Here is a 24,915-nt window from a genome sequence, read left to right as displayed (position 1 = left end):
AAACCCCAGGGGAGATCTGAGTGGGCGGGGAGGACCCAGCTAGCCAAGGACAGAGTCCTTTTTATGTGTCTGTTTCCCCAGGCCAAGCGCGGGGGCCCAGCTGACAAATGCTAGTGGGAGGGAACCATGGAGGGTGGCTAGTAGCAAGGAGAGGCCTGGGAAGGAGTGGGGACCAGGAGGGGGTGGAAACACTTCCTGAGGCTTCATCCTGGCCCAGAGTTTTCATCTGCCACCCCCAGAGTCCCATCCCTCTGCCTGGCCAGGTCCCACCAGCCCTGGCAGAAAGGGCTGCAGGCAGGACCAGTCATCGCCCTGTCCTCACCCTGGTCCTTACCCCCACCCAAGGCCAGAAACCTTATGGAGCCACACTGTCTTTATTGGGCCCTCCAGTTAAGTACCTGGACCGCTGGACTGAAGGTTACCCTTTTCTCTGATCTCCCTCCCTGGTCAGTCTCAGAATTAACACAGCTTTTTCCTCTCCCCAGTCTCCTGCCCCTTTCTGAAATGATATGCACATCCCACTCTACATACACGGGGCCCTGGGGACGGCGTGTTGGATGCCTTGCACCCAGCTGACACCTCCGTGTGGCCAGCCCATTGCCTGGTTCATTCTGGAAGCTGAAGTCTGCACCACCAGCCTGCCTCCAGTTCTGAATAGTGCTGTTCCTTAGCTCTGTACAGGTGCATGAGTGGGGATGGGAGTCCCTCTGCAGGCCCAAGTCCCCATAAGGCCCCAGGCTGTCAAAGCACAGGGTTGCCTTGTGGGAATGATAGGAGGGGAGGCAGCAATGTGGGGTCAAGTCCACCCTAAAAGAGGAACCGTGAGGCTTTGTAACTGCTAAGGGGGTCAGGCTGGCCTTGCGGATAATAAGCTACTGTGTGTGGACCGCTGGTGCCAAGCCCACAAATGCTAGAAGATACGCCGATGTCCAGGAGTGTCAGATTACTGTGAACACCGTGGAATAGACAGGTATTTTTATGAATGAAGTACTTTACACGCAGGGGACTCTTTGGGACCACAGATAATATAAGCTATGAATTCAGAGACCCTTACATGCTAAAACGTTTTGGGAAAAGGTAGGTTTCAGGTTGGCACCGTGGGCGGTTGTTCCAACCAAAGGGCTGGCGTGGGCTCAGCTTCCCCGTCTGTCCTGGCCTCAGAGTCTCCTGGGGTTCCGTTCTGGCCACCTCACCGCGCCTCGCGTCCCCTCTCATCTGAAAAATGGCGGAACTGCCCCACTTCATAGGATTGGCAGAGGCATCAAACACGGTCACAGAAGGAACTCTTTCTGGGATGAAGCCATCAAAAGAAAGTGGGGCTTTGGAGAGACCAGATGCCCCCAAGTCTGAAGACGGGAGATGGAAAGTCTTTCCCTGGCTCGGGCTTCCTGTCCCCTGCCAGACTCTGGCAGGTCCTCCCCCTTTGTGCCATCTCTCCTGATCAAAATAGACGGTTACTCAAGTACATGGCTTCTTGTTCCTCTTTTGTGTTTAGAAGCAACTGCAACTCGGCCGCCTGTGAAGCCCCCGAAGAGCCCGACCACGGGGAGTCCACGCGCTCATTTCTAGGAGAAGGGGTTCCTGGAAGCCCAAAGAAAATCATCTGCTGGGGAGCCAGAGGATTTCTTCTCACGACATAGTTTTGTCGACAGCAACAGCACAAAGGGTTCCTAGAGATCTCGATTCCATCTGCCTCGAACGAAAGCACCAACCCCAGGGGTCTGTGGTACGTGAGAAACACCCAGGCGCATCGATTCCACTCTTGGAAGTGCACGTGGGGAGTTAGGTCATTTTAATATCAAATATGGATGTTGTTTCGGAACATGCAAATTGCTCACTGATCAAGATTAAACACAAGGCTTCAAAGAAGTTTCGGGCTTGCAGGTTAAAGCAGTAATCCACCAGTATGGCTTCGGAGGGCTCTACACCTCCTCCCCCCACCTCAGCACACACCTGAGGTCCGGCATCAGGGCTTCTAAAAAGGCTCCCAGGTGACTCTCATGTTCGGATGAAATTCAGCAGTGCGGACTTGAGGCGGCACTTGCCCTTGAAACTCTGGGTGGGAGATGGAAAGTTCTGGAGCACACTCCCTCCGCACTGCTTTCTGGTCCCTTTGTAGATGAGCTAGAGCTCTCTTCAAGATCCGAGTGACAGAGTGACAGATCCATCGGGGAGCTTTGCTGGATCAGACCAGTGCTCATATCAAGCCCTAAAGGATGAGGAAGCCCACCGAGGAGAGCTCCAAATGGCCTTGGTCCTGCGCAGCATGCCGTGACACTGGGTAGCCATCTGGCAAAAGGGACCAAGGAGTCACACTTAGGTGGCTTTTTCCATCTTTTGATGATGGACAGTGAATGAAGAACGTCTTACAAAAGTAAGAGAGCAGCCCCTGACTCCTCCCAAGGCCTAGGAGTGATGTTTCTGAAGAAAGACCTCTGCTTCCCTCATGGAACCAGGGTCAAATGGATAAACCACAGAAAAACAAGACTTCTCAGAAAGGTGTAGATGTCCTAACTTTTCAAATAAAATCTTAGCACCCAGAATATAGATTTTTTTTTTTTTTAGGCTGCTGAGTCCTTCACTGTTTGCTCCACAAACAGCACAGTATCCTTGACCGAATAGATTATGAGGTGCCCCAATGCACCTGCCAGGCTCCCGGACAGCCTGTCCAAGGTGGCAAGTGAAGCAGAGGGAGGACCAGGTGAGCTACAAAGCAAGCCGCTGGGGCACAGTGGCCACAGAGATCTTGGAGTCCCCGGAAAGGCCAAGAGAAGGCTTCATGAAAAAGGGGGCCTGAGACTTAGGAATACCAACTATGGTATCCCAGTGGGAGGTAAACTGCTCAATGGCTAGGAAGCAGGGGAGAGCAGGGGTGATGGAGGGCCTCTCAATCCCCCCCGCTCTGCCCCTCCGCGTGTGACCTCAGGCAGGTGCATTCATCTGAGATGGTCTTCTCATCTGTAAAAGAGGGAGTGCTTCCCTCGAAGAGTTTAAGGATTAAATGTGACTCTATAAATACTTCCTAGCATGCTTCACTCAAATACTCATAAATGGAGGCTATTTTCACCATTTAAAAGTTTTTGTCACTTGCCCGTGGAATTAGTCTAGTACCTAGGACTTGCTCAGGTTGACTGGCTGAATGAGGGCTCGGTCAAATGTTTATCTCAGGTAATGGTTCTCCAATGGAGCAATTTTGCCCGTCAGGTAATAATCGACAGTGTCCGAAGGCATTGTGGATCGCTGCCACTGGGCGTGTGTGTGCGTGCACGTGTGCGTGCGTTTGTACAACTAACAAGCAGGTGGAGAACAGGGGTGTTTCTAAACACCCTACAACACCCAGGACAGCCCCAGCCCCCAGTTACTGCCCCAAACGTCAGGAGTGCTGAGGTGGAAACAAGGGGAAGCTGGAAGTTGCCCGCCCAGATGAGGGGAAGGAGGGAAGCAAATAGGTTTACAAGTCTGGGATGTGGTAGCAAATGAAAACTCCTGCAAATATCCCTGGAAGAGGAATCGTGTTCTCAGTGAGGGCAGCTTTAGCTGCCATAACATACCAGGGTAAGTTGGAGAAACTGGATTCTGACTTGAAACTCAGAGATCAGTGGAATGACTTAAGCTCTTTGGTCAGATGTGAAAAAGCGTTAGAAATGAGAGGGGCAGAATGGGAGAGCAATTGGAGGATGCAGTGGGGTCCAGGAAAGAAAAAAGGGCATCACATGTTGGTAATAGATGAGGTCCATCTTGCATTTAAAAAAAATTTTTTAAGATTTTAAGTAATCTCTCCACCTGGTGAAGGGCTCAACCTCACAACCCCAAGGTCAAGAGTCCCATGCTCTACCGACTGAGCCAGCCGGGCCCTCTCCATCCCCCTGTTTTAATTTTTTTCCTGGGATAAGGCAAACTACATACCGAGAGACTACAAAGCACTAAGGGAAGTTTCCATGATTCGGGCAAGACAAATTCCTCAGAACGTCAACAAAGGTATCTGGAGGAGCCAATATCCGCTCATCGTAGGGCCTTCAAGATGAAATTAAAAACCTAAGTAAAAATCCTGACTTAAACAGTTTTGGCCATTTTCTGACATTTCCATTGCTGGCAGAGCACTTTGGGGCTCAGTGGGAGTCCACACATCAATTCTGAAACGAGAACTGGCATCTTCGCCCAGCCCAGGTCCTTCGTGGTCACGATAGTTTGAGAGTACAAAGTAACCCTGTTGTATTAAGAAGTGCTATTGAAATCTTTGATTGGTGTGCCTAGGAATTCTGGAACAGAATGCTCACATCTCAGTTGTATCATCTTTCTGAAAATGCTTTTAGATTTGGGGATTTTTATTTTTCCCTTAAGGTAGTTAAAATTTTAAGCCTCAGTTGTTTCCACCCGCGAAATGGAAAGAAGGGTCCCCGCACGTCTAGGGCTGCGGTAAAGATGAAGTAAGATGACGCACCTGAGTTCACTTCGTACTGACTGGGTCACCCCCTAGACGTAGTGCTTTAACACCCAAAGGCTTCTTATTTTTGGTTAATATTGCTCTTTAGCAGGACTTCCTATTTTCTCAAGGCTGTACTGGGTTTTAAGAAGAACCAGAACGAGAGGGGCGCTACTCAGGAACGCGTATTAGTCACCTCACCGCATCTCGAGAGCTTTGTTTCTGGAGCTACATGCAATCCTCACGGCGAATTATTCCCATTTCACAGATAAAGAAAATGAGCCTCAAAGTATACAGTCTGCAAAATATGGGATGAGGTGCCCTCTATCAAAGCCAGAAAATAAGAGAACTTGAATTGAAACAGAATCCAAAGCTGAAAAGTAAGCTTTGTGGGCCTCATTCAGAAGCAGCTTCCAAGATGAAAGGACCAAGAAACCGCAGGAAATGACTAAAAAATGAGATGTAGTCTACAACGTGGCCTGCTCAGTTCCTGTCAGTGTTCCGCTTGGATTTCAGCCTCAGAGAGACAGACTGAGAATCTGTTTGACCCCATCTTTTACCTGGAAAGGTTTACCTAAGGGTGTCCAAATGGTGGTGATGGAAGGGATGGCGGAAGAATGCTATTCCTGGCAAAGTTAAAAGAGGTAGAGGGCAAGAGCTGAAGGAGGTTACTTGAAAGGGTTGAGGAAATGAAATGACAGCAAGTAAGGCTGACCTGTTAGTAAAGAAAGTAAAAGCGAAAGGACCATTTCTGTAATCCTTGACCACAATCTTTGACCTGAGGCTGTATTTTCCAGAAAGCACTTGGAGCCACCTGCTTGGGAAGAGAAAACATAAAATGTGCTCCTAAGTCCAGAGTCCTCACCGCAAGCTTCCAGGCATGAGAATAAGATTTCTTTGGTTTTCATGTGGATCAAGAGAAGCCACTGGGATAGGCCAGGAAAATGAGATGCTTCCGGAGCTTGCTTCCTCAACTTCAAAATGAGACGGTGGCTCTCAGGTCGTCAACTCTGGGAGCCTTCCCCAGGTACCGAAAAGACAAACCTAGGAAGGACAACTGGGCAACTGGGACTTCCAAAATTAAAAAGAAACGTCCAAAGCCATACCACGGGTGACTTAACACGTGTGGGAAGAAGAATGTACTTTCCAAGAAGTATGGATTCGGTAATTATGGAGTAATGGAGGAAAGCTCACTGAATCCAAACCCAACCAAACACCCATTCATAATCTATTCTTGGTTTTTATCAATAGTCAGATACAGAAAAAAAGTCCTCGGCTGAGGTACTACAGTTTGAAGAAAGTAGCTTTAAGAGCTGCTTTCAGACACCCACACAATTATTTTCACACATATGCAATTCTTAAAATTATTTCCAGTGAGTTCTTGCAGGCTCCACCAACATGGAAGAAATGAACCAGCTCATCTCTCCTGTTTTTCTCTGTCGTTTTAAAGTCTTACTTTCAGAAGATTTTTCTGCACAAATGATATTAACCAGGCTATTTCTTATCAACTCTATTATTATCATATTCTTCTAATTGTCACCCAACAGTGACCCTCGAAGACTCTAAAGACTAAATAAAGACATCAGCAAAATTCACAAGCTCCCAATCCTTGTTTAAATCTTATTTTTCTAGTTGTAAATTTATCTTTAAAGTACAATGCCTCGTTTCCCTATTTCAGTACATTACATCTATGACTCAGGTAGATGGGAAGTCACTACCCCATTCAGGTCACTTGTTATGATGTCTTGGTAATTCCCCTGAAATTGCAGCAACAGATAATGTCAAAAGTTCCACTGTTTGCTTTTGATCTTGGGAAATGTCATGGAAGATACAAGCCTTGGCGCTTTGAAAGAGAAATACCTACAATTTATTTCCCAGTTTTGAATAATAATTATTGCATTCTTACTGTGCCAGGATCACATTTAAAAAACCCTCTCATGTTTCAGTTAGTAGAGGCAAACGGCAGTTGACTTATCCAAGAACATTCTAATTTAAGAGCCCCTCCGTCTGTCTCTGGGGCATAGGTCATACCTGTATTTTGAGGTTTTGTACAGCCTTTAAGATGGTGAGACTGACCTTCCCCATCTTGATGTTCACTATTAATGTATGCAATAAATTATGTATAACACTGCTCGAGGCTTTGGGTAAACATTGAAATATTGCTGGTAGGCACTGAACAAAGATTTATATAATCTTGGCCCTCATTTCCCATTTCAAACTAGCAAGCTTATTACCAAGCCAGTTCTTTTCAGTTTTTTGTTGTTATATATTCAGCCGAGTATCATAGCTCCCTCTTAAGACTTTCATGTTTAAGAAGTTATTTACGGACACTCTTATAGAGATTGAAGATTTATAATTTTGAAACACAAAGGCAGCAGGAACTCATTTAGGCATCGGGTTTCAATACCTCCATTTTCCCTTACAGAATACCCCAAAGGCCTAGAAATGTATGGCTTCTCTTTGGCTGTTTTCCTCTTTGGCCTACCAACCCCCAACTCTCATTGGTGAACTCCACTTGCTATTTAAAGTATCTAACCACTTATCCTCCCTAAGGAAGTTCTCTTGCATTGATGTCCAAAGGTTACCTTTAAAATGTGTAAAAACAGATAAACATTAATGCAGAGGGAGCACAGAAAATCCCAATGGCAGGACAATTTAATTCTTTCACAATTTTCAATTATTTCTCATGGTCAACTTGAAGATTCTTTAAGGGAATGATTACTCTAAGATATCCAAGAAGGAAAGTACGGCATTTTAAAGGAAACAGCTATTCTTTGGTGGGGGAGTGGCAGAGAGAGCATCTTAAGCAGGCTCTCCGTCTCACAACCGAGATCGTGTCCTGAGCCAAAATCAAGAGTCAGATGCTTAACTAACTGAGCCACCCAGGTGCCCCAAGAAAACAGCTATTCTTAATCTTTATTAAATGGAATCTCATTAGGTTTTTCAGCATCCCTTCCTAATTCAGCAGTGCTCCACTGCCCATGGTTACTTAATCACCAACAGGAAATGGTAAGGTATGGAATAGCCATAAAACAGATTACTGCAGCTGAATTATGTTGTGGAAGTATGCTGTCATGAAAAAGATGTTCACTATATATTATAAACACCCCTAACCCCCATTATTTACAAAAAAGTTTTGGAATGATAGAAGTAGAAATTTAAGTGGGACTGAGAATGGGGGGAGCATATCGAGAACCATTGTCTGGTTTTTATGCTAAGAGAGCCACTGACCAGATAACTGGGGAGGGTATGTGTTGTGGTGAGCACTGGGTGTTGTGTAAGACCGATGAATCACAGATCTGTACCCCTGAAGCAAATACATTGTATGTTAATTTAAAAAATAAATTAAAGAATAATTTGAAGTGTAATAACATACCTGTACCTATTTCCAAAACCTAATTATTCTAGCCTTCTTTACTCTTGCTAAAAACCTGCTTTGCAAGGGAATTCCTTTGATAAAATCCTATACAGAAAGAATGACGTCCCATCATAACTGAGCTGCCAGCCAACCCAAGTGCTTTCGTCTAAGCACCTACCTTCCAAGGCTGGGAAAAGGGAAGACAGGTTACCTCTGCTATCCAAAAGTTTGCTTTGCACCACTTTGCTTTTATGCAAGACCCACATTAGTACCTGTTTTTATTAACCAAAACAAATCTGAAGAGGATTTTCACTTTTTAACTGCTTCTTTGCTTTATGCCTTTTCAGCTTACAAAAGATTTTATAGGAACGTTTAATTTTGGATAGTGGGGGAAACATGTAATGTCAAGTACTCAGCAGCAGGTTTGCTAATTCTTAACTATTCACATTGCCGATCATCCAGTGGTGAAGCAATACCCTGGTAACACAAGTCCACCGGTTTCCTAGAGCCTCTCTCCCCCCAGTACTTCCCTAAGCAAGAAAATGAACGCAAACATCTGAGGAAAGGCAGCTCTAGACTTAGAACTTGGGTAAGTGCTTCTCAGTTTTGCTAACGTAAGTTTCAGACAGCTTTGGCTTCCTCTGGCAAGGAAAGCCTCCAAAGATTATTTTCAAGGTCCACTGAAAGATCTTGACCTTATATTAGGTACAAGAAATTCATATTCATCGGTCATTCAGTCCATCATTGGAATTGTATAGCTACAGAGGCCCACCCCCTTGTCTGAGGATGTTCCCAGACCCCCAGTGGATGCCTGAAACCACTAGTACCGAACCCTAAATGTACTGTTTTTCCCTATACGTGCATACCTACGATAAAGTTGATTTATACATTAGACACAGTAAGAGATTAACAAGAATGAGAAAACAATGATAACAATATGCTGTAAAACAAGAGTTATGTAAATGTGGTCTCTCTCTAAATATCACCACTTCTTGTGATGAGATGAGAAAATGCCTACACGAGGAGATGAAATGAGGGGAACGACACAGGTGTTGTGAAGCTGTGTTAGGCTACAGAGGGTCACCTGTCTCTCGGCCGGACAGCAGCCGACCGTGGGTAACTGAAATGGCAGAAAGAAAAACTGCGACTCAGAGGCACCAGACTATAGCACTGCGACACACCCAAGCATGTCACCTTCATACCTGTGGAGGTTAATCCTAAAGCTAGCAAAGCAGTTCTAGGGCAGTGATCTTACCCAGCATCAAATCTATGTTCGCCAGTCTTCTAGCACAGGTGAAGAATTTCTGTCCAACACCTACCATGAAAAGCCTCGCTGCGGCTGTGTAATATCTCTAAGAATGAACAGAATTTTGGTTTCTTTAAAACATCTTGGAAAGGTCTTTATTCTTGCTTTGTTAACAAATGGCAATAATTTACTCCAATCAGTATCAAATCATTTCACTAATGGAGTAATATTTTCATCAACCACAAACCTTTCAGAAGGTACTTCGTGACTGAAAGTTAAAAACTTGTACCTTCGTATCAGAAATAAATTTGTTTTCTAGAGTTAGTGATAAAAAGACAAAACCCTGTAACAAAGGATAGAAACTGAGTAGAGTCTAAGTGGATTCAGGATTTTTGTTAACATCAATGTATAAGAAGTCATTATTTACAATTAGGTTAATAATAATTGTGGTCAACAGCACAAATAAGCAACTAAACAATCTAAAACTCACTAAATCTCTGATTTCACTGTAATGTAACACTCACTTAAAGGAAAAGCTAATTTTGGATAGGAGCATAAGCAACACATTTAACACTAAGAACACACTAAAGAAAATAAAAAATAAAAAATAAATAACTCCAAGAATGAACACAGGGAGCTGGCTTGGGAGAGGGGAAGCTTTGTAAAAAGAAAATGTTCAATTCTGGCAAATGGCTATCTTCCATTCTAAACTAATGATTGCATGAAAAACACCAAGGAGAATACATTCAAGTTAATGGAAACAAGTCTTTATTAAGTAACTTTTAATATCAGAAAAATAAAACTCTTATAATTCTCTTTACAGCAAATATATAATATCAGTGCTTTGGCCATCTTAAGTTAAAGGCCCTTTATCATAAAATATATGGTTTTAAACTTTACTCAAATTGAATTTATAATCCCTATGACTTCCCTACATATACATAACAAAAGAGTAGTAAAATTAGCAAATACTAAACTATATTGATAATTTATCATTCTTAGTTTGTGGTTTTTAGAAACAGTACACGCACCTAATATATGTCGATTCCTTGGCTTATTAGTTGCAGTGTACAATGCAACAAAATACAAAATACATGCTTGGTGAACATTCGTTCATATCTACAAGACGGCAGCTAAGATTAGGTTTCAATACTGACATTTAACTATCCTACAAGCAATTAGCATTACATCATAATATGCCATCAAGGCAATTTTTATACTGAAAAAATCAAAATAAAAACCGTTATTTGTAAACTTTTATACGAAATGTAACTCTTCAAGTGGAAATAAAAAATAAAATTTGTCTATTTACTATTCAATACACATAGGATTTTCAATTTTTTGTTATATTGAGAAAAAAAGCTCTTTTGTGTTGGGAAAATAACGCTTCAAAAAATAATTAGTAGAAAAACCCACCAGTATATTGTTTTGTCCTTTCAATGCCAGCACAGATTTGGGAACATACTGAGGATGAAGTTATAGACATCCACAGGTGAAATGTAAAAGTGTATCTTAAAGAAATCTTTCCTTGTGATTGGAAACAGTTTTGAAATGAAGTAAACTGACTGAAGGTCATCACAGCTGCTTTTGTAAATTATGCTAAGGGCATTATTATCCCTCTCTCCCTCCCCCTCCCCTGAATTACTGAAAAATAAAAACATATTTATAATGTGCAAGACAGATACGGATTGAACATGAGATGTTTCACATTTTGATCTAGTCTAAAACTTAATCAACAGCTTGATCAGACTAATGAATGGAATGTTCGCATCCTCAATTATTAGCCAATATAGGTGCATCCCAAAGCCCTTCCTGAAATGGGAAAACCCAGGTGGCCATTTCCACATTCACCGAGGGAGGCAATGGGTAGGAATTCACAATCGACACAATTGCATTCCTGATCCACTGATCATACCAGCCGTGAGCATTCTGGGCGAGATGAAGGTCAATGTAGCAGTTTCTGTCCCAAATTATAACCAGTGATCGAGTAAACTGCCATCAGCCCTATTATTACCAATAAGTAATCACAATGCATTAAAAAGTTACTTGCAATCCTGCAGAATTAGGCATAAGTTGTTGTAAAATAAAAAACGAACCTGTTTTGTCAAAACTGGCAGTGTAAAGAAGGCAGCACTGGAAGAGTCTGAATCGTCTGTAATGCCAAGTACCCTCCATAAACTCTTAATGTGGCTAGGCTTTGGGACCCATTGTTTTGAAATCTAGACGTATAAACTTTTCTCATAGGCTCACACAACCTATGATTATCTTCACTCAGCCAAGCTGAACTTCAGTTTTAACGATTCTTATACAAGCTATGTCTCTGGGTCTACAGGATAGTATTAATAATTCAAACCAAACTAATAGACAAGAGACCACTTAGGTTTAGTGTTACCATAGCAGCCTTTTATAAGTTTACTAACAACTTTAGCCTAATCCCAATAAAGCCTGATAACAGTCATAAGAATTCATTAGGAAGTTTACTGGGGGTACCATTATACCCATGCCTTTACGAGTCCATATAGAGATATAGTATTTATGTATATATATATAGTTAAGAGTGAATTTGGATTGCCTGAGTAACAGCTGTCTGGCAAACTGGACATGATGGCGTTCTCTTTTCACAGATCTTGTTGGCACATTCCATGCAGAAGAGGTTGTGGCCACATGGAACTAGGGCAGCAATAACTTCATTCTCAAAGCAAATCACGCAATCGTGCTTTCGTCTTGATTCTGGAGGTGAGCTAGAGGTGGAACCACCATTGGAAGAGGAGTAACTATTGGTACCATTAGAAAAAGCAGGGATGTATATTGGAAGGCCAACATGGTTGCCTGTACTAGGTGGGTCGCTCCTAACCCTCCGAGCAAGTGGGTGTTCAATGCTCTCAGGAAATGTAGGAGAGAGACGAGGAGTAGATGGCTGACTTCCTCTACGCTGAGTCTTCATGTTACCAGAAGGATCACTCCCAAAGCCAGAGAGTGGGTTAACTGGTTCAAACGGAGTCCAGATAGTTTGAGCAGATGATGTTGGTAAAGAGTCAAAGGCAGGAGAGTCAACTGCAAGATCTTCTGAGCCTACAGATGGTAGTGTATCTCCAAACCAAAAGTTTCCTGTGCTAAATGGGCTTGTTGGACTAAAGTCAGCCAGCCTATTGCTTCCAAAGTAGGAATCTGTGGAACCACTTCCCAGAGAACTGGAACTATCATTTCGATAATTGGATATCATTCTTGCGCGGCTGGGAGGAACTGGATTGGAGGAGAGCCACGCAGAGCCAAGAGTGCCACCTTCAAAGCTTACATCGGTACCGTTGTAATGGAAATCATTTTCTTCATTGAGTTCAATATAGTTTCCTGTACGCATGGCGATATGCATTTCTATTTCTTCTCGCGCTCGGTCAACATTTTCAGGCATCCCTGTCACTTCAAAGACAGGCTCCTTATCTCTGCTTGGAGTTACTATGTATGTGTGGGTCTGCTGCTGAATTCTCTTAATAGTTGCTCCTTTGGGCCCAACGACCAATCCTACCACACGATAGGGGACCCTCACTTGAACAGTGGTTTGACCTGGTAGATTTGGACTACATGACAACCCTCCCAGGGCAGGGCCATTTTTGTTTCGAGATGCACGGATCATGGAGAAGTGCTCTGCAGCTGAGAGAATTTCTCTTTTGGCCATGGCAACATCTTCTTTCCGTCCAGTGACAACAAAAATGGGCTCTTCACCACGAACAGGTGTCTTGATATACGTGTTTGTCTTGGCTCTCAGTGCTTTAATTTTACAACCTGTTAGGAAGAAAATATTTCATAAGAATCAACTACTATGTCAATAATATTGATAAAGACAAATCACAGAAAGCTCAAGATAAATGTCCACTTCTGGGCAGTTTTTTTCTTTATCATAAAAACTTGTCACTAGATCATGAGAAAGCTTTCCTAACTCCACAAACGCTCCCCCATCCTCAGGTACACTTGCCTGCTGGTCTTTCACTTAGGAAGAGGCAGCACCTCTACCTGGAGATCTTAGAAGTCACGCCTAGTGCTTCCTTCTCGTTATCAGTCACTGCAGACGATGCACAGAATACTCTGTACAGGCAAACTATACCATGCGCAGGTCTGACATTCAGAACGATCATAATTAACTCCCTTGCAGGATGTCGGTGGCAAAGAAAAAAGACTAATGCACATGTAAGACACGGAATATCTACTGTCTCATTCAATCTATACAATAAGCCTAAGAACTAGGTTACTTCACTCCTTTTATTGTTAAGGAAAATGAAGCTTACGAGAACAGTTAAACCTACTCTAACTTCAAAATCATTGGTCTCTTTGTCAGTCTGAGAACCTCAAATTTCGCACAACTCTAAGACAGAAGTTGTTTAACGGACTTCCACCTATTGTCATATTTTAACATTACTCTTTCCCCTGTAAAGCTCATGATGAGCAAAATGCTCTTGGCTCAAAGGTCATCTCACATCTGCTCACATCAATTGAATTTGAGGCTTACTAAGCTATCCCCATATCTGGTTATAATACTTGTACTCATGCATTAACTAAATTAACTTTGACATAAATCAGTGAAATATGAATGTAAAAAAACCTGTACTTGTATGAAAATGAAGCTGATTATTTTTGAAAATCTCAATAAAGGGGTGCCTCAGTCAGTTAAGCATCTGACTTCCTATCAGGTCATAATCTCAGGGTCCTGGGATCAGCCCTATGTCTGGGCTCCACACTTGGCGGGGAGTCTGCTTGTCCCTTTGCCTCTTCCCCTGCTCATACTCTTTCTCTCTCTCAAATAAATAAAATCTTTAAAAAAAAGAAAAAGAAAAGAAAATCTCAATAAAAGATGTGTACCCTGAAGAAAAAAATAGTGTTGCTGAATTATGTATAGGTGAGACAACTGTAAAGGCCTGGGGTAAAAAACTAACACAGAATGACACTGCATTCACTGTAAAATTCTTGCTAAATTCAAAAGAAACACATTGGAAACTGTATGGAACATGGGCATTGGATCTGATTTTATTAAAAGACTACTCGGATTGGCAGACCCATTTTCAAATAAAAGTCTTTGGCCCAAATCCTAAGTGCACTTAAGTTAAAATATCTGAGATGCATATTCATAACTATCCATAATTCTTTAATTAACTTTTTAGACAATCATCAATTCCAATGCCAACTATATGAGATTAGAGGGCTTCAAAGTGTAACTTAAAATGTCATATAGACAACTAAGGCATAGAACTCTGGGGTTATACTTTTCAAAGATCTTAATGTGAAGCTTGCTAGAATAGATTTGTTCTCATGAATGTATCATGTTATTCCTAGGTTCCTCAAAATGAAGAGACCAGGTGCTCTTGAAGACACATGTCGCACTTTGGACAGTCTTTTTCTTGAAATTTTCTTCCCTCCCCTTTTTGCCCCCAATAAATTCATAATGTATAAAAATAAAGTCTTTATATATCATTTCTAACCTGTATAACTGCCACCCCCCCTCCCCCCTGGTCTCCTTGCCTCCAGTTCCACCTTACTCCAACCCATTCTCTATATTCATTTTAGTCAAATGATGGCTTCTAAATAAAACACAGATCACGTGATCACTTCTTTGCATAAAGTGCTTTAATGGCTCCCTTTTACCATAAGGATAAAGTCCAAACAATGTGGCACACAAGGCCCCTCTTTACCTGGGACTTGATTACCTCTCTCTAGATACATCTCTTTACTGGTCATCTTTTCCCCTTCCTCACTTCTTCTTCTTTTTTTAAAGATTTATTTGTTTGAGAGAGAGTGTGCGCACGGGGTGGGGGAGGGGCAGAGGGAGTAGCAGACTCCCTCCTAAGCAGGGAGTTCCACGCAGGGCTCCTTCCCAGGACCTTGGGATCATGACCTGAGCTGAAGGCAGAGGCTTAAACCATTGAGCCACCCAGGCGCTCCTCCCCTTTCTCACTTCTTAAACTCTGCAGTGTGCTTCTACCATATTAAACTCCTATCCATGCTCCCTTGCTTCCATGACCAGAAAGTTCCTTTGTCTTTGCCTCTATACTCCCACCTCTGCTTGCTTAATTCTTGCTGGCCATTCAGATTTTCGTTTAGATGTCTCATCCTCTGCGAAGGTTCCTATCCCTCAGGACTGCTTTGTGTGCCCTTCCTAAACATTCCCAAACCAGTGGGTGGTTGACTAAAGTATAGGCCTTTGGGGTGCCCATATGACATGTGTTGAAACAAAGATCAGTATTCTTTGTAAGAACATTGGGCTTTTCTTACACATATTGCTTTGCATCTAATCTTTTTTTTGCTGAGCTTTTCAAGACTTCCATATTCTAGCCCCATACTGCTAATACAACTTTGTTGAAAGGAGTTGATTATGCTAACTTCAATTATAACATATTCAACATAACTTTATTCAATCTACCATTGGACTTATGGATCTTAACCCAGACCTATTCCCCCTTCCAACAAAATGTAAAACTTACCAAAAAAATGGCTTTTTTTCTCACTGCTGGATCCTAGGTACCTATCATGAAAACACTTTGAGAGTCAGGTTTACTCCAATCTGAGGTTCTATTCATCTGAGAAGACTTGGTGGGGAGTGGCTAAAAGCAACACTGCAAGCAAAGCACTTAGTGCAATAACTGGATGAGGAAAGAAGGTCCAAGGGGAGGGGGTGGCTTGCAGGCTACCAAGAAATTACTATAATGAGTTGAATTTATGCTACTATAAAACTCAAAAGTTTTAACTATAAAGAGTGCTGCTGTAAGTTTACATCTATAATGAACTACAATATTAAGTCAATGGTGTGACTTTTGACTATAAGACAAAGTTACTGCTTTTGCTCCAAAATAGAAAGTTAGAAGATGAGAGCAATAAAACTTTTATATCTACTTATTTATACAGACTGAATCTCCAGAAGACTCCCTCAATTCAGCACAGAAGGTGTTGCTTGGGGCTGTGAACTGAGAGCACTTCCCATTGGCCAATCACCATGTGACTGATGGGGAGCTGCCCAAGAAATTCTAACAGGCTAATGGAAACAAATAACCAACTGTCCACGCTATACATTCAGGGGCGTTATTGTTATTATTCAGATACTCTGGGCGACAACTTAACAAGAAGGCAGTCTGCTGGCACCACATTTCTAACAAAGAGGGTCCTGTTCATCCTGCAGAAAAGCACTGGGCAATTTCTATTAAGGACAAAGAGAGAAATAAGAAAAGGGTCTGGGGTTAGCCCCTCTCAACCCTTCCTAATATTGACCACTAGAAAGTTGAATTGAGTAAACTTCTCCAAATAAATACTTTTGAGACTATAAGCAACTGTCAGTTGACCTTAGTAGATACTTTTCATTTAATACCTAGTAAGTATATTATTAACTAAGAAAATATGCCTAAAGGTACACAAAACACTCTTTGGCCTATGGTTGGTACTAACAAAGAGGTGCTTAATAATTGGCTCAATAGGAAGACAGAAGACAAACATTTTGAGCAGGAACCACTTCTGAGATAGGAGAGTAAGAGGCCTATCCTGCCCCAAAGGACAGTGTCTATAGGTTTTGCAGATCAGGGTTGAGATAATGGGAAGATTGCACAGCCAACCCCTTTAAACCACTACCAACAAAAACAGAAGAATGTATTTGTTCTCTCTGCTAATTTTGTTAAGACAGTTTTAATACAGTAGCCTCAACTCAGATTAGGACTACAGGAAACCTCATCAATCAAATTACTGTTTCTATAAGATCATACATATTCTGAGTTTCAAACAACACATGATTTCTAGAAAAAAATATATATATATTCTAAAGTTGGGGACAATTTGAATATAGAGAGTTCCAAATAGGCAACACAAACTAAATAAAAAATAAACTTGTTTTATTATTTTACAGGTGAAGAAGGTTCAAAAGCTTTTTGGAGTATTTTAGATTGAGTTTCGATTTGAAAAGTCTAAGATATTTTAAAAAATCATGGAAGAATTTATAATCTCAGAGCGGCACAAAACTCAGAAGCCATAATAAGAGTACAGATAAATTAGACCGCACTTAAAAAAAAATTGCTGCATGGCAAAAGTCACCAAAACAATGTGAAGAAGTAATTATTTATAACTTACACAACAAATGGCTAATTTCTCTCTCTCTTACACACATACACCTGGCCCTATGTATCAAAACACTAGAACCCAATTAAAAAATAGGTAAAAGAAACAGCTCACAGAAAAGAAAATATATAAGCAGCTATGGACAATGAAAATTCCCATTTTCACATGAACTGAAGTAACTTTTTCTACCTATAAGACTACCAAATATCAAAACCAGAGCTAGTAAGAACAGGGAAAAGGACCATCATATTTAGCAGCTGAGAGTACGAACTGCCCGAGGGCATTTTGCATTATTTATCAAAATTACAACTCCATGGATCTTTCTGCCCCTACAATCCCACTCAGAGAATTGATTCTGTAGAAATACTTGCACAGGTGCAAAATGACCTTTGTATTATATTACTTGTTTGTCTTAGCATGCAGCCAGTATAGCTATATAATGGAATACAGTGTAGTCATAAAACTGGTTGATTTAGGGGGAAAGGGTAGGAGGGAGACTTAATTCTCCTTTACACTCTAATTTTTTATAATTTTGAACTATACAAATGCATAAGCTTTTTCCAAGAAATATAATTAAATCAGAAAACTTTTTTAAAAATATAAAGAAATGACACATTTTACTAGACTTAGCATATTAATTAGACTTTGGCTAGAACAGACATTATTTTAAATTGTATGAACAGCAGGGCAAATGATATCATAACTTCAAATGTGAACAAGGCTTTTTAATTCTAAGAGGTGAAAACTAGCAATTTTTTTTTTTTTAAAGATTTTATTTGACAGAGAGAGAGAGAGAGAGAGTGCAAGTGCACAAGCAGGGGGAGCAGCTGGCAGAGGGAGAAGCAGGATCCTGGGATCACAACCTGAGCCGAAGGCAGACGCTCAGACGACTGAGCCATCCAGGTATCCTAACAATTGTTTTCTTGTAGCTATAGACAAAAACCAACCCAACCTATGGCAATCTGTGTACCAGAATGTGTAGAGGTTAAGGACTAGGATAGCACCAACTTTCACAGTTGTAATTTTATTTTGATTTGGAAGTAAATTCCCCAAATAAAAAGTCTCCAACCTATCCCTGGTATAAGAACCCATTTCCTCTTTCTATATCACTGTGGCTAGAGCGGTGTTTTGCCTTAAAACCTTTTAGCTGCAGCCAGAATTATGGTCCCTGCACTTCCTGGTACAGCAAAGGTCCTGTCTTGCTTCTCCAGAGTAAAGAGAACCACTCCCACCAGATGCCTCAGTGATTAAGAGGGAGAGATCCCCTACTGCTGGAAGAGGAGTAAAAGGAAGAAAAGGAACCGAAACGATGGGATCTTCAGTGCTTCTCAAACCATGGATTACAATACCAATTTAGGAGGTTGCAATCAACATTTAAAAAGAAAAAAAAAAAAAACAATGCAAAATTCAACATGTTCCAAATATGTGTACAAAGGGCTGCAATGCCAAATGTTCTTTTGCTGGGGGGTGGGGTGCTAGTATCACAGAAAAGTTTAATAGTAGTCAGTAGCCCCAAATGATGTGAAGTGTTGCTGATTTTTGACAGAGTATTTTGTTTCCCAGAAATTCATTGTATTTTCCATTCACTCCATAAATTACATATGTCTTACATACAAGGTGGCTGGAGAAAGTTAAAACCCTTACAAACACCAAAACTTCATTATGCGTATATTTTCACTTTGGGTCATCCTTGGCATGTACCTTTTCTTCAAAAATTCCCCCCAAGAGTTTTGTTTTGAGGGAAAAGGATCCTACTAGGGTATCCGTGTATGTGCACACACATACACACTTACTTTAAATAAAGAGGGGGAGTGAAAACTCCTTGAGTAGCTCTTTACCTTTGAGAAAATTAGAACTCCTTGGCTTGACATTAAAATCTTCCCCTACCAACGCTCTCCCATCAAGTAGCCAGAACCTACCTTCTTCCAGACTTTATTATCTCCTAAACATGTCTTGTTCCTCTTCTATCTCTGCTCAGATATTTCCCTAAATAACATGGAAAACCCTCCTGGTACTTCCCCTCCACACCTTACATTATAGCTTCTGAGTAACAAACATGGCCGTTTGGCAGATGAGGCTATATATGTGAAGGGCTCTATGAACTCAATAATAGTACAGACAAAGGTATTGACTCTTATTATTATGGCTACCGCATAGAAATCTTCCAAGGCACAGTTTAAAGGAAACAATGTAAGAAGCAGAAAACCGATCATCTGTAGGCCTTGGTTCTAATCTATCTAATCTAATCTAATCTAACCAATTACTTCTGATTTCAGTGTTAGGTCATTCAACCTCTAGGTCCTTTCCAATGCTTAAATTTTTTTACCAAGTCCCTCTTGTCCTAGGAAATACTGTCACTGCTTCTTTTTTGGTCTTAAAAGCACTTGAGACAATCAGATACTACCATATTTCTCTCTCTCTCTCTCTCCCACACACACACACACACACATCTATTCTACCCTCTCCTTAAGGAAAGGTAGGTTGAGTAATGGTTGGGAACACAGACTTTGGATCATCACTAACCTGCTTTGTGAACTTTAACAGGTCACTAAACCTTTATCTCTCCTTCATGGGTGAGACTGATTAAAGATACTTCTCTCACTTGGTTTTTGCAAGGATTAAATTAAATCATGTATTAAAAATGCTCATTACTATGCCCATTATTCAAGTAGGTATGTCAGTAAAGTGTAATCTTTCAGACTACCCAACTACCCCCAAAACACTTCTTCAAGTATTTCCTGAGTAAAATGATCCAGTACCCTTAGCTTTCAAATAATAAAGATTTGTCACACACTTCTCAGTTTTCCAAACTCTTCTAGATATATTCTCATTTAATCATCATAATAGTGTTTTAAGCAGGGCAGGAAATATCTCCCAGCTGGAATGTCAGATCTCAAACCCATGTTGTCTTAACCCCAAACTCCTTTTATACTACTCCATACCATTTTTCTCTAAAAGCACTAAAGAAACACATTATTTCATGTTCCATGATATGTTAGAATGAGGGAGGTCCTTTTCCCCTCATGGGACAGTCTGGACACACTATTCAAAAGCTCCTTTAACTTTACAGGGACTCAATTTCAGTATTATATATTCAAAGACTGATGAATATTAGCTAAATCCCAATAAGAGAGTGTTTCTTATATACACAAACTTAACTCAACATTTAAATAAACGGTTTAGATTAGCAATGCAAACTATTCATAAATGCACAATAAAGAAGTAATAGCTTTCCTTTCTAGGGTTCAAGTTTCCTTGTAGCTCTCCTAGTCAAAATCCTTTGAAATTTTTTTGTGAAGAATATAGTCTCATTATAGATATCACTGACAGCACTTCAAATAGCTTCATTTATGTGATTTTAGTTTTGTTGTTATCAGTATTCACAGTGACATCTAATGCCTTAAGTACATGTCTACTGCCCTTAAAACAAAGTCAATCCCAGGTTGACTGGCTCCTTACATAAAGGGTTTGGGATAGAGGCAACAGAGAAGAAAATCCCAATTACTGCAATATGGAAACTAGAACAGTAATAGTAAAGTGGCAAGTCTAATCCAATAATCCAGTTCAATAAAATAAACAGCAAGTATTTACTTTGCTTCAGGTACTTTAACTGACATCAAGGATGCAAAGACTAAGATTCAGTGCTTGCCCTCACTGACTTGTATCAACTCCAAGCACCAGAAGGATTTGATGTCTACACAGTTCAAGTACAGATATCGATCTCTTCTTTTCTTTTCTTATACTGTTGGTGGTGTTCAAACCTATATTCTTGCTGATCTTTTGTCTGCTTGTTCTACCACTTACTGAGATAGGAGTGTTAAGTCTTTAATTTTATTAGCTTGAGGCCCTGGGTAAGTTACTTATATCCGCATAGATCAGTTTCGTTATCTGTATGGTGGAACTGAGAATGGATCAAATGAGATAAACTGTCTCACACACTTGAAGGCTTATCACTAAAAAAAAAAAAAAAAAAAATCAAACAAATCAATTTTCTATAGTAAGTTGAAAAACACTTAAGGAATTTATCTCCTAAAGATAAAACTTTTATTTAGATTGTACAAAACATGTTAAAATATTATCAACTTCACAAAACTTGGAGGAGATATGTTGAAGTCAGTCTAACTGGGAATTTGAAACCCAGTGTAGTTTTGCATGATTTCAGGGATTCTTTCCGGACAAAAATCAGAATGTAAAAGTTATAAGAAATAATCTAGCTCAATCTCATTTTATACATGAAGAAAACTGAAGCCCAGAATTGCCCAAAATTATAAACTGATGACTCCTAAATAGACCATTCTCTCAACCTGCCTTATTTTTCTAGTTGATTCTTAAACTAAATTTAAAATGCCCCCTCTTTTTTCACTTAGACAAGAGGACTGAAACAGTTAACAACAACAACAAAAGGCTTATATTTGGCCTTTCACTAAAACTGAAACACCTAGAAGAGGGTGTAAATTAGAGATGAAAGGTCAAACAATTTTCCTAATTGGGGATTTTAAAATTAGGTTCATGCCTGTCAGAGGACGTTAATAGAAACCATAGAACTACTTTTGTTTGGGTACGATATAATAGATCAGATTCATTTGTAAACTTTAAAAAAGATACTGTGCATAATTTTGTCAGTGGTACACCCTGGGAAAACGTAATGAAGTGACAATTTTTATTTTCAACTAGCATTTGCTCAGAGTACGAATCTAGCAGTAAAAAAATTTATGAACTTTATCCTACCCCATATATAATTTATTATCTCTACACTTTCAGTTGTGCCATGAATTTGTACTAATGACATCTTCTCAAACTTGATCCCCACAACAAATGGGGTGTGAGAAGGGGCCAGGAAGAACAAGTAGATGGAACACGTTTTTTCCCCACAAGAATAGAGACTCCGCAAAGTTAAGTGATTTGTCCAAGGTCACAGGCAACAAGTGAAACCAAGTCTCTAACAAGTTTTCTAACTCCAAGTTCCAATGTCCTTTCCTACAGTATACTAAAATAGTACTGATGGAAAGGTAGAAGTCAAAGGGAAGACGAATGGTATACAAGGAGGAACAGTAATAAAAAGGTTAGCCCAAAATGCAAATACTTTTACAATAGTAACCCATTTGGGAAGTTTTTTAGTTGTTTGGAACTATTCCCTCCCCACTCTCTTCCAACCATGTTCAAAAGACCAACTACTTCATGCTAATCTTCAACTACACCTGCAGTTTTCGCTGAAGAAATGTCTTTACCATTTCAAGTCCTAGTCTTATTATTCCATGATACAACTTTAACTATAGTTAAATCAGGCTTCCCTGCATACAATGAATTGCAGTTTTTGCTTACTGGACAAAGAAAACAAACCATGCCCACATGAATTGTTCTTAAATCCCAAACACTGGCATCAAAGAGGTTCTAATGTTACGCAGTGCCATTAAAATTTTCAAATTCAGTCATGGAATAAAGATTCGATCTAACCCAACGGCATTAGGCTGTGCATACATTTAATTAAGTGTAGTTGGGCTTGGTAACACAATTGGAAAATTATTTTAAAAGTTTAAATATCAGATTTAATCTTTAAAAATGTCCATATGATACCTAATGGTAGCATGGGGAAAAAAAATTAAAAGTAAACCCACAAATTATGGTATATAAGCCATCTGGGAGGCATTAAGATGCAGTTTAATAATAATAAAAAAACCTATCACTTTGCAATCATCTGAAGATCAATGGAGCTTTGAAATAGATTTTCCTTAATTTATTTGGAGTTTTCTAAAGGAGGATTTTCACTGAAAATACACTTACCTATTTAGTATCTTATGAACATTATTACCTATTTTTTTCACTTGGGAGTTCGACTTTAAATTACAAATTCTACATGGCATAAATTAAAGATTCTGTAATAATCCCTTTGATCATAAAATAATACCGTGGTAGTCATCATGGGCACTAATATTCTGGCTCTCTCCTGTGGGCACACGGTTGTAATGGACTTTCTCACCTACTTGAAGGTAGGTGTGGTCAGATGACTTGCTCTGATTAATGAAATATGAGCAGATATAATTATTATTTCCGGATTTAACATTTAAAGACCAGCATGTCCTATTCCATTGTCTCTTATCCTGCAGGCACATGGGAAGACCAGCCAACACTTGAGATGGTGGCCGTTGAATTGGCCTGTGTCCTTGAATGACTGAAATGAGCAGAGCCCCTGTGAATAATAAACCTTTATTGTTTTAATATTGAGATGTTGGGCTTTGTTATCACAACATAATTTAAACCTATCTGGACAGAAGTGCCATGTAAACAACAGGCATTCAGACATCAGTTGAGTCTAGTTCTTTCACATTAGAAGACTATAACGTGTGAAACTGCTAAAGCCAGGAAAGGTAAATGAAAGAGTGGTTCAACTTAATTTCAGATTTAACTTAACAAAAATGTGTGCTTATCACAAGTTTCATGTTTTTCAATTTATTTTTGTATCATTCAGTGTCTAGAGGTATTATAGATATGATTACATCCAATAAGATTACATCCGCTGAGGAGGTATCTAAAGCCTAGGGAGTTTAAGTGACTTGTCCAAGATCACAAAGTGAGTTACTGGCACAGAGTAATCAAATTTAGAAATTTTCATTTCTGATTGCTGATTCTTTCCAATATACCAGAGTTGAGCAGAGACCGTTAAGGGAATCTGGGATAGTTTTTATACTAAAACATACATTCTGAAACATTTTTGTATTCAGTTTAAGACAAAAGTATTAACTCCTTCAATATGTACAAATATCAAATTCATTCAAAACCAAATCCACAAAATACTGAGCACAATCTTGTAACTAAATGCTACCTTTCCTTGAAAACTTAAGCTGTAAGAAGAGCTACCTAGAATTCCAACTCATAAACTTTGTTGAAAAGTTTCTAAAGAGAAATCTCTAACAGAGTAACACTTTTCAAATACTTGACACCCTGGATCATTTTTAGATTGCTGGTAACCAGGGGGTAGAAAATACACCCTTATATTACCACTTTATTTTCCATTTCCTCCTCGTGAATCAAAATGGTTCGTTAGCTGAATAAGGCAGGAAGAACAGGCAGTAGATTCCCCACCCATTTGCAAAACAATAATCATTGAACCTTTCCCAAGGGTCCCAGAGCTAATACAAACTATTATCAACTAAATTTAAATTTTAAAGCCTAGAAGTTACAATATTTGCTTTTTAAAGCTAGCATGTATATAACACAAATTAACTTTCTGAACTATAAATGACAGAGAATTTTTAGTTAGACATAGAAGAATGAGAATATTAGAATGATAACTGTACCTTCTGGGTAGCAGAGACATCAAAATTTTATTAAATAAATTAATTTGGATAGTGAAGATATTAAGTTATCCATACTAGAAATGCAGTATTCCAAAGCTCATGATTAGGGCAGAAATTAACCCAAATATCATTAACCTTCCCGAGCAGGATGTGTGAATATAGAGGCAGCAACTTAAATCTTTGATGTCAAACTGGTCTGAACCCAAGTTCCATTTTTTGAAGAGGGTTATCTTTTGGACCTTCAGTTTCTACATCTGTAAAATGGGGATAACGGCCTAGCAGGATTGTAGTATCTGGCAAAGAGAAGGCCAATAATCCCCCCTGCTACATAAAAGAAAAAGACATTGTATTTTAGCATTCTTCTAAAACAGTTTGTCCTCATCGAATGTGTATTTCTTCTTGAATAGGGAATTTATGTATGGCCAGACCAAAGCTTCTCTTTTTCTCCTGGACAAACATACACAAATAAGCATACACCTTATTTCAGTTGTGTTAAAACTTGAAGAGCGGT

General features: G+C 40.0%; 1 protein-coding gene across 3 annotated transcripts in view; it reads right to left on the bottom strand.

The window, feature by feature from the left end:
* The window catches only part of MEX3C (mex-3 RNA binding family member C), a 44,634-nt gene that overhangs the window by 14,954 nt on the left and 4,765 nt on the right, over positions 1 to 24,915 (bottom strand). Inside the window, exon 2 of one of the 3 annotated variants that reach the window (XM_040632497.1) lies at positions 9,779 to 12,807. The exons of the other annotated variants lie outside the window; for them this stretch is intronic. Within the exon in view, the coding sequence (XP_040488431.1) occupies positions 11,579 to 12,807 (1,229 nt within the window). The 3' untranslated portion in view covers positions 9,779 to 11,578. Of the gene's footprint in view, positions 1 to 9,778; positions 12,808 to 24,915 lie in introns of those variants that run through there. 3 annotated transcript variants of the gene reach the window in all.

Source organism: Ursus maritimus, unplaced genomic scaffold (assembly GCF_017311325.1).
Source record: "Ursus maritimus isolate PB19 unplaced genomic scaffold, ASM1731132v1 scaffold_18, whole genome shotgun sequence".
NCBI lineage: Eukaryota > Metazoa > Chordata > Mammalia > Carnivora > Ursidae > Ursus > Ursus maritimus.
Note: the sequence above shows the minus strand (reverse complement) of the source record. Positions and strands in the feature narration are given on the sequence as shown.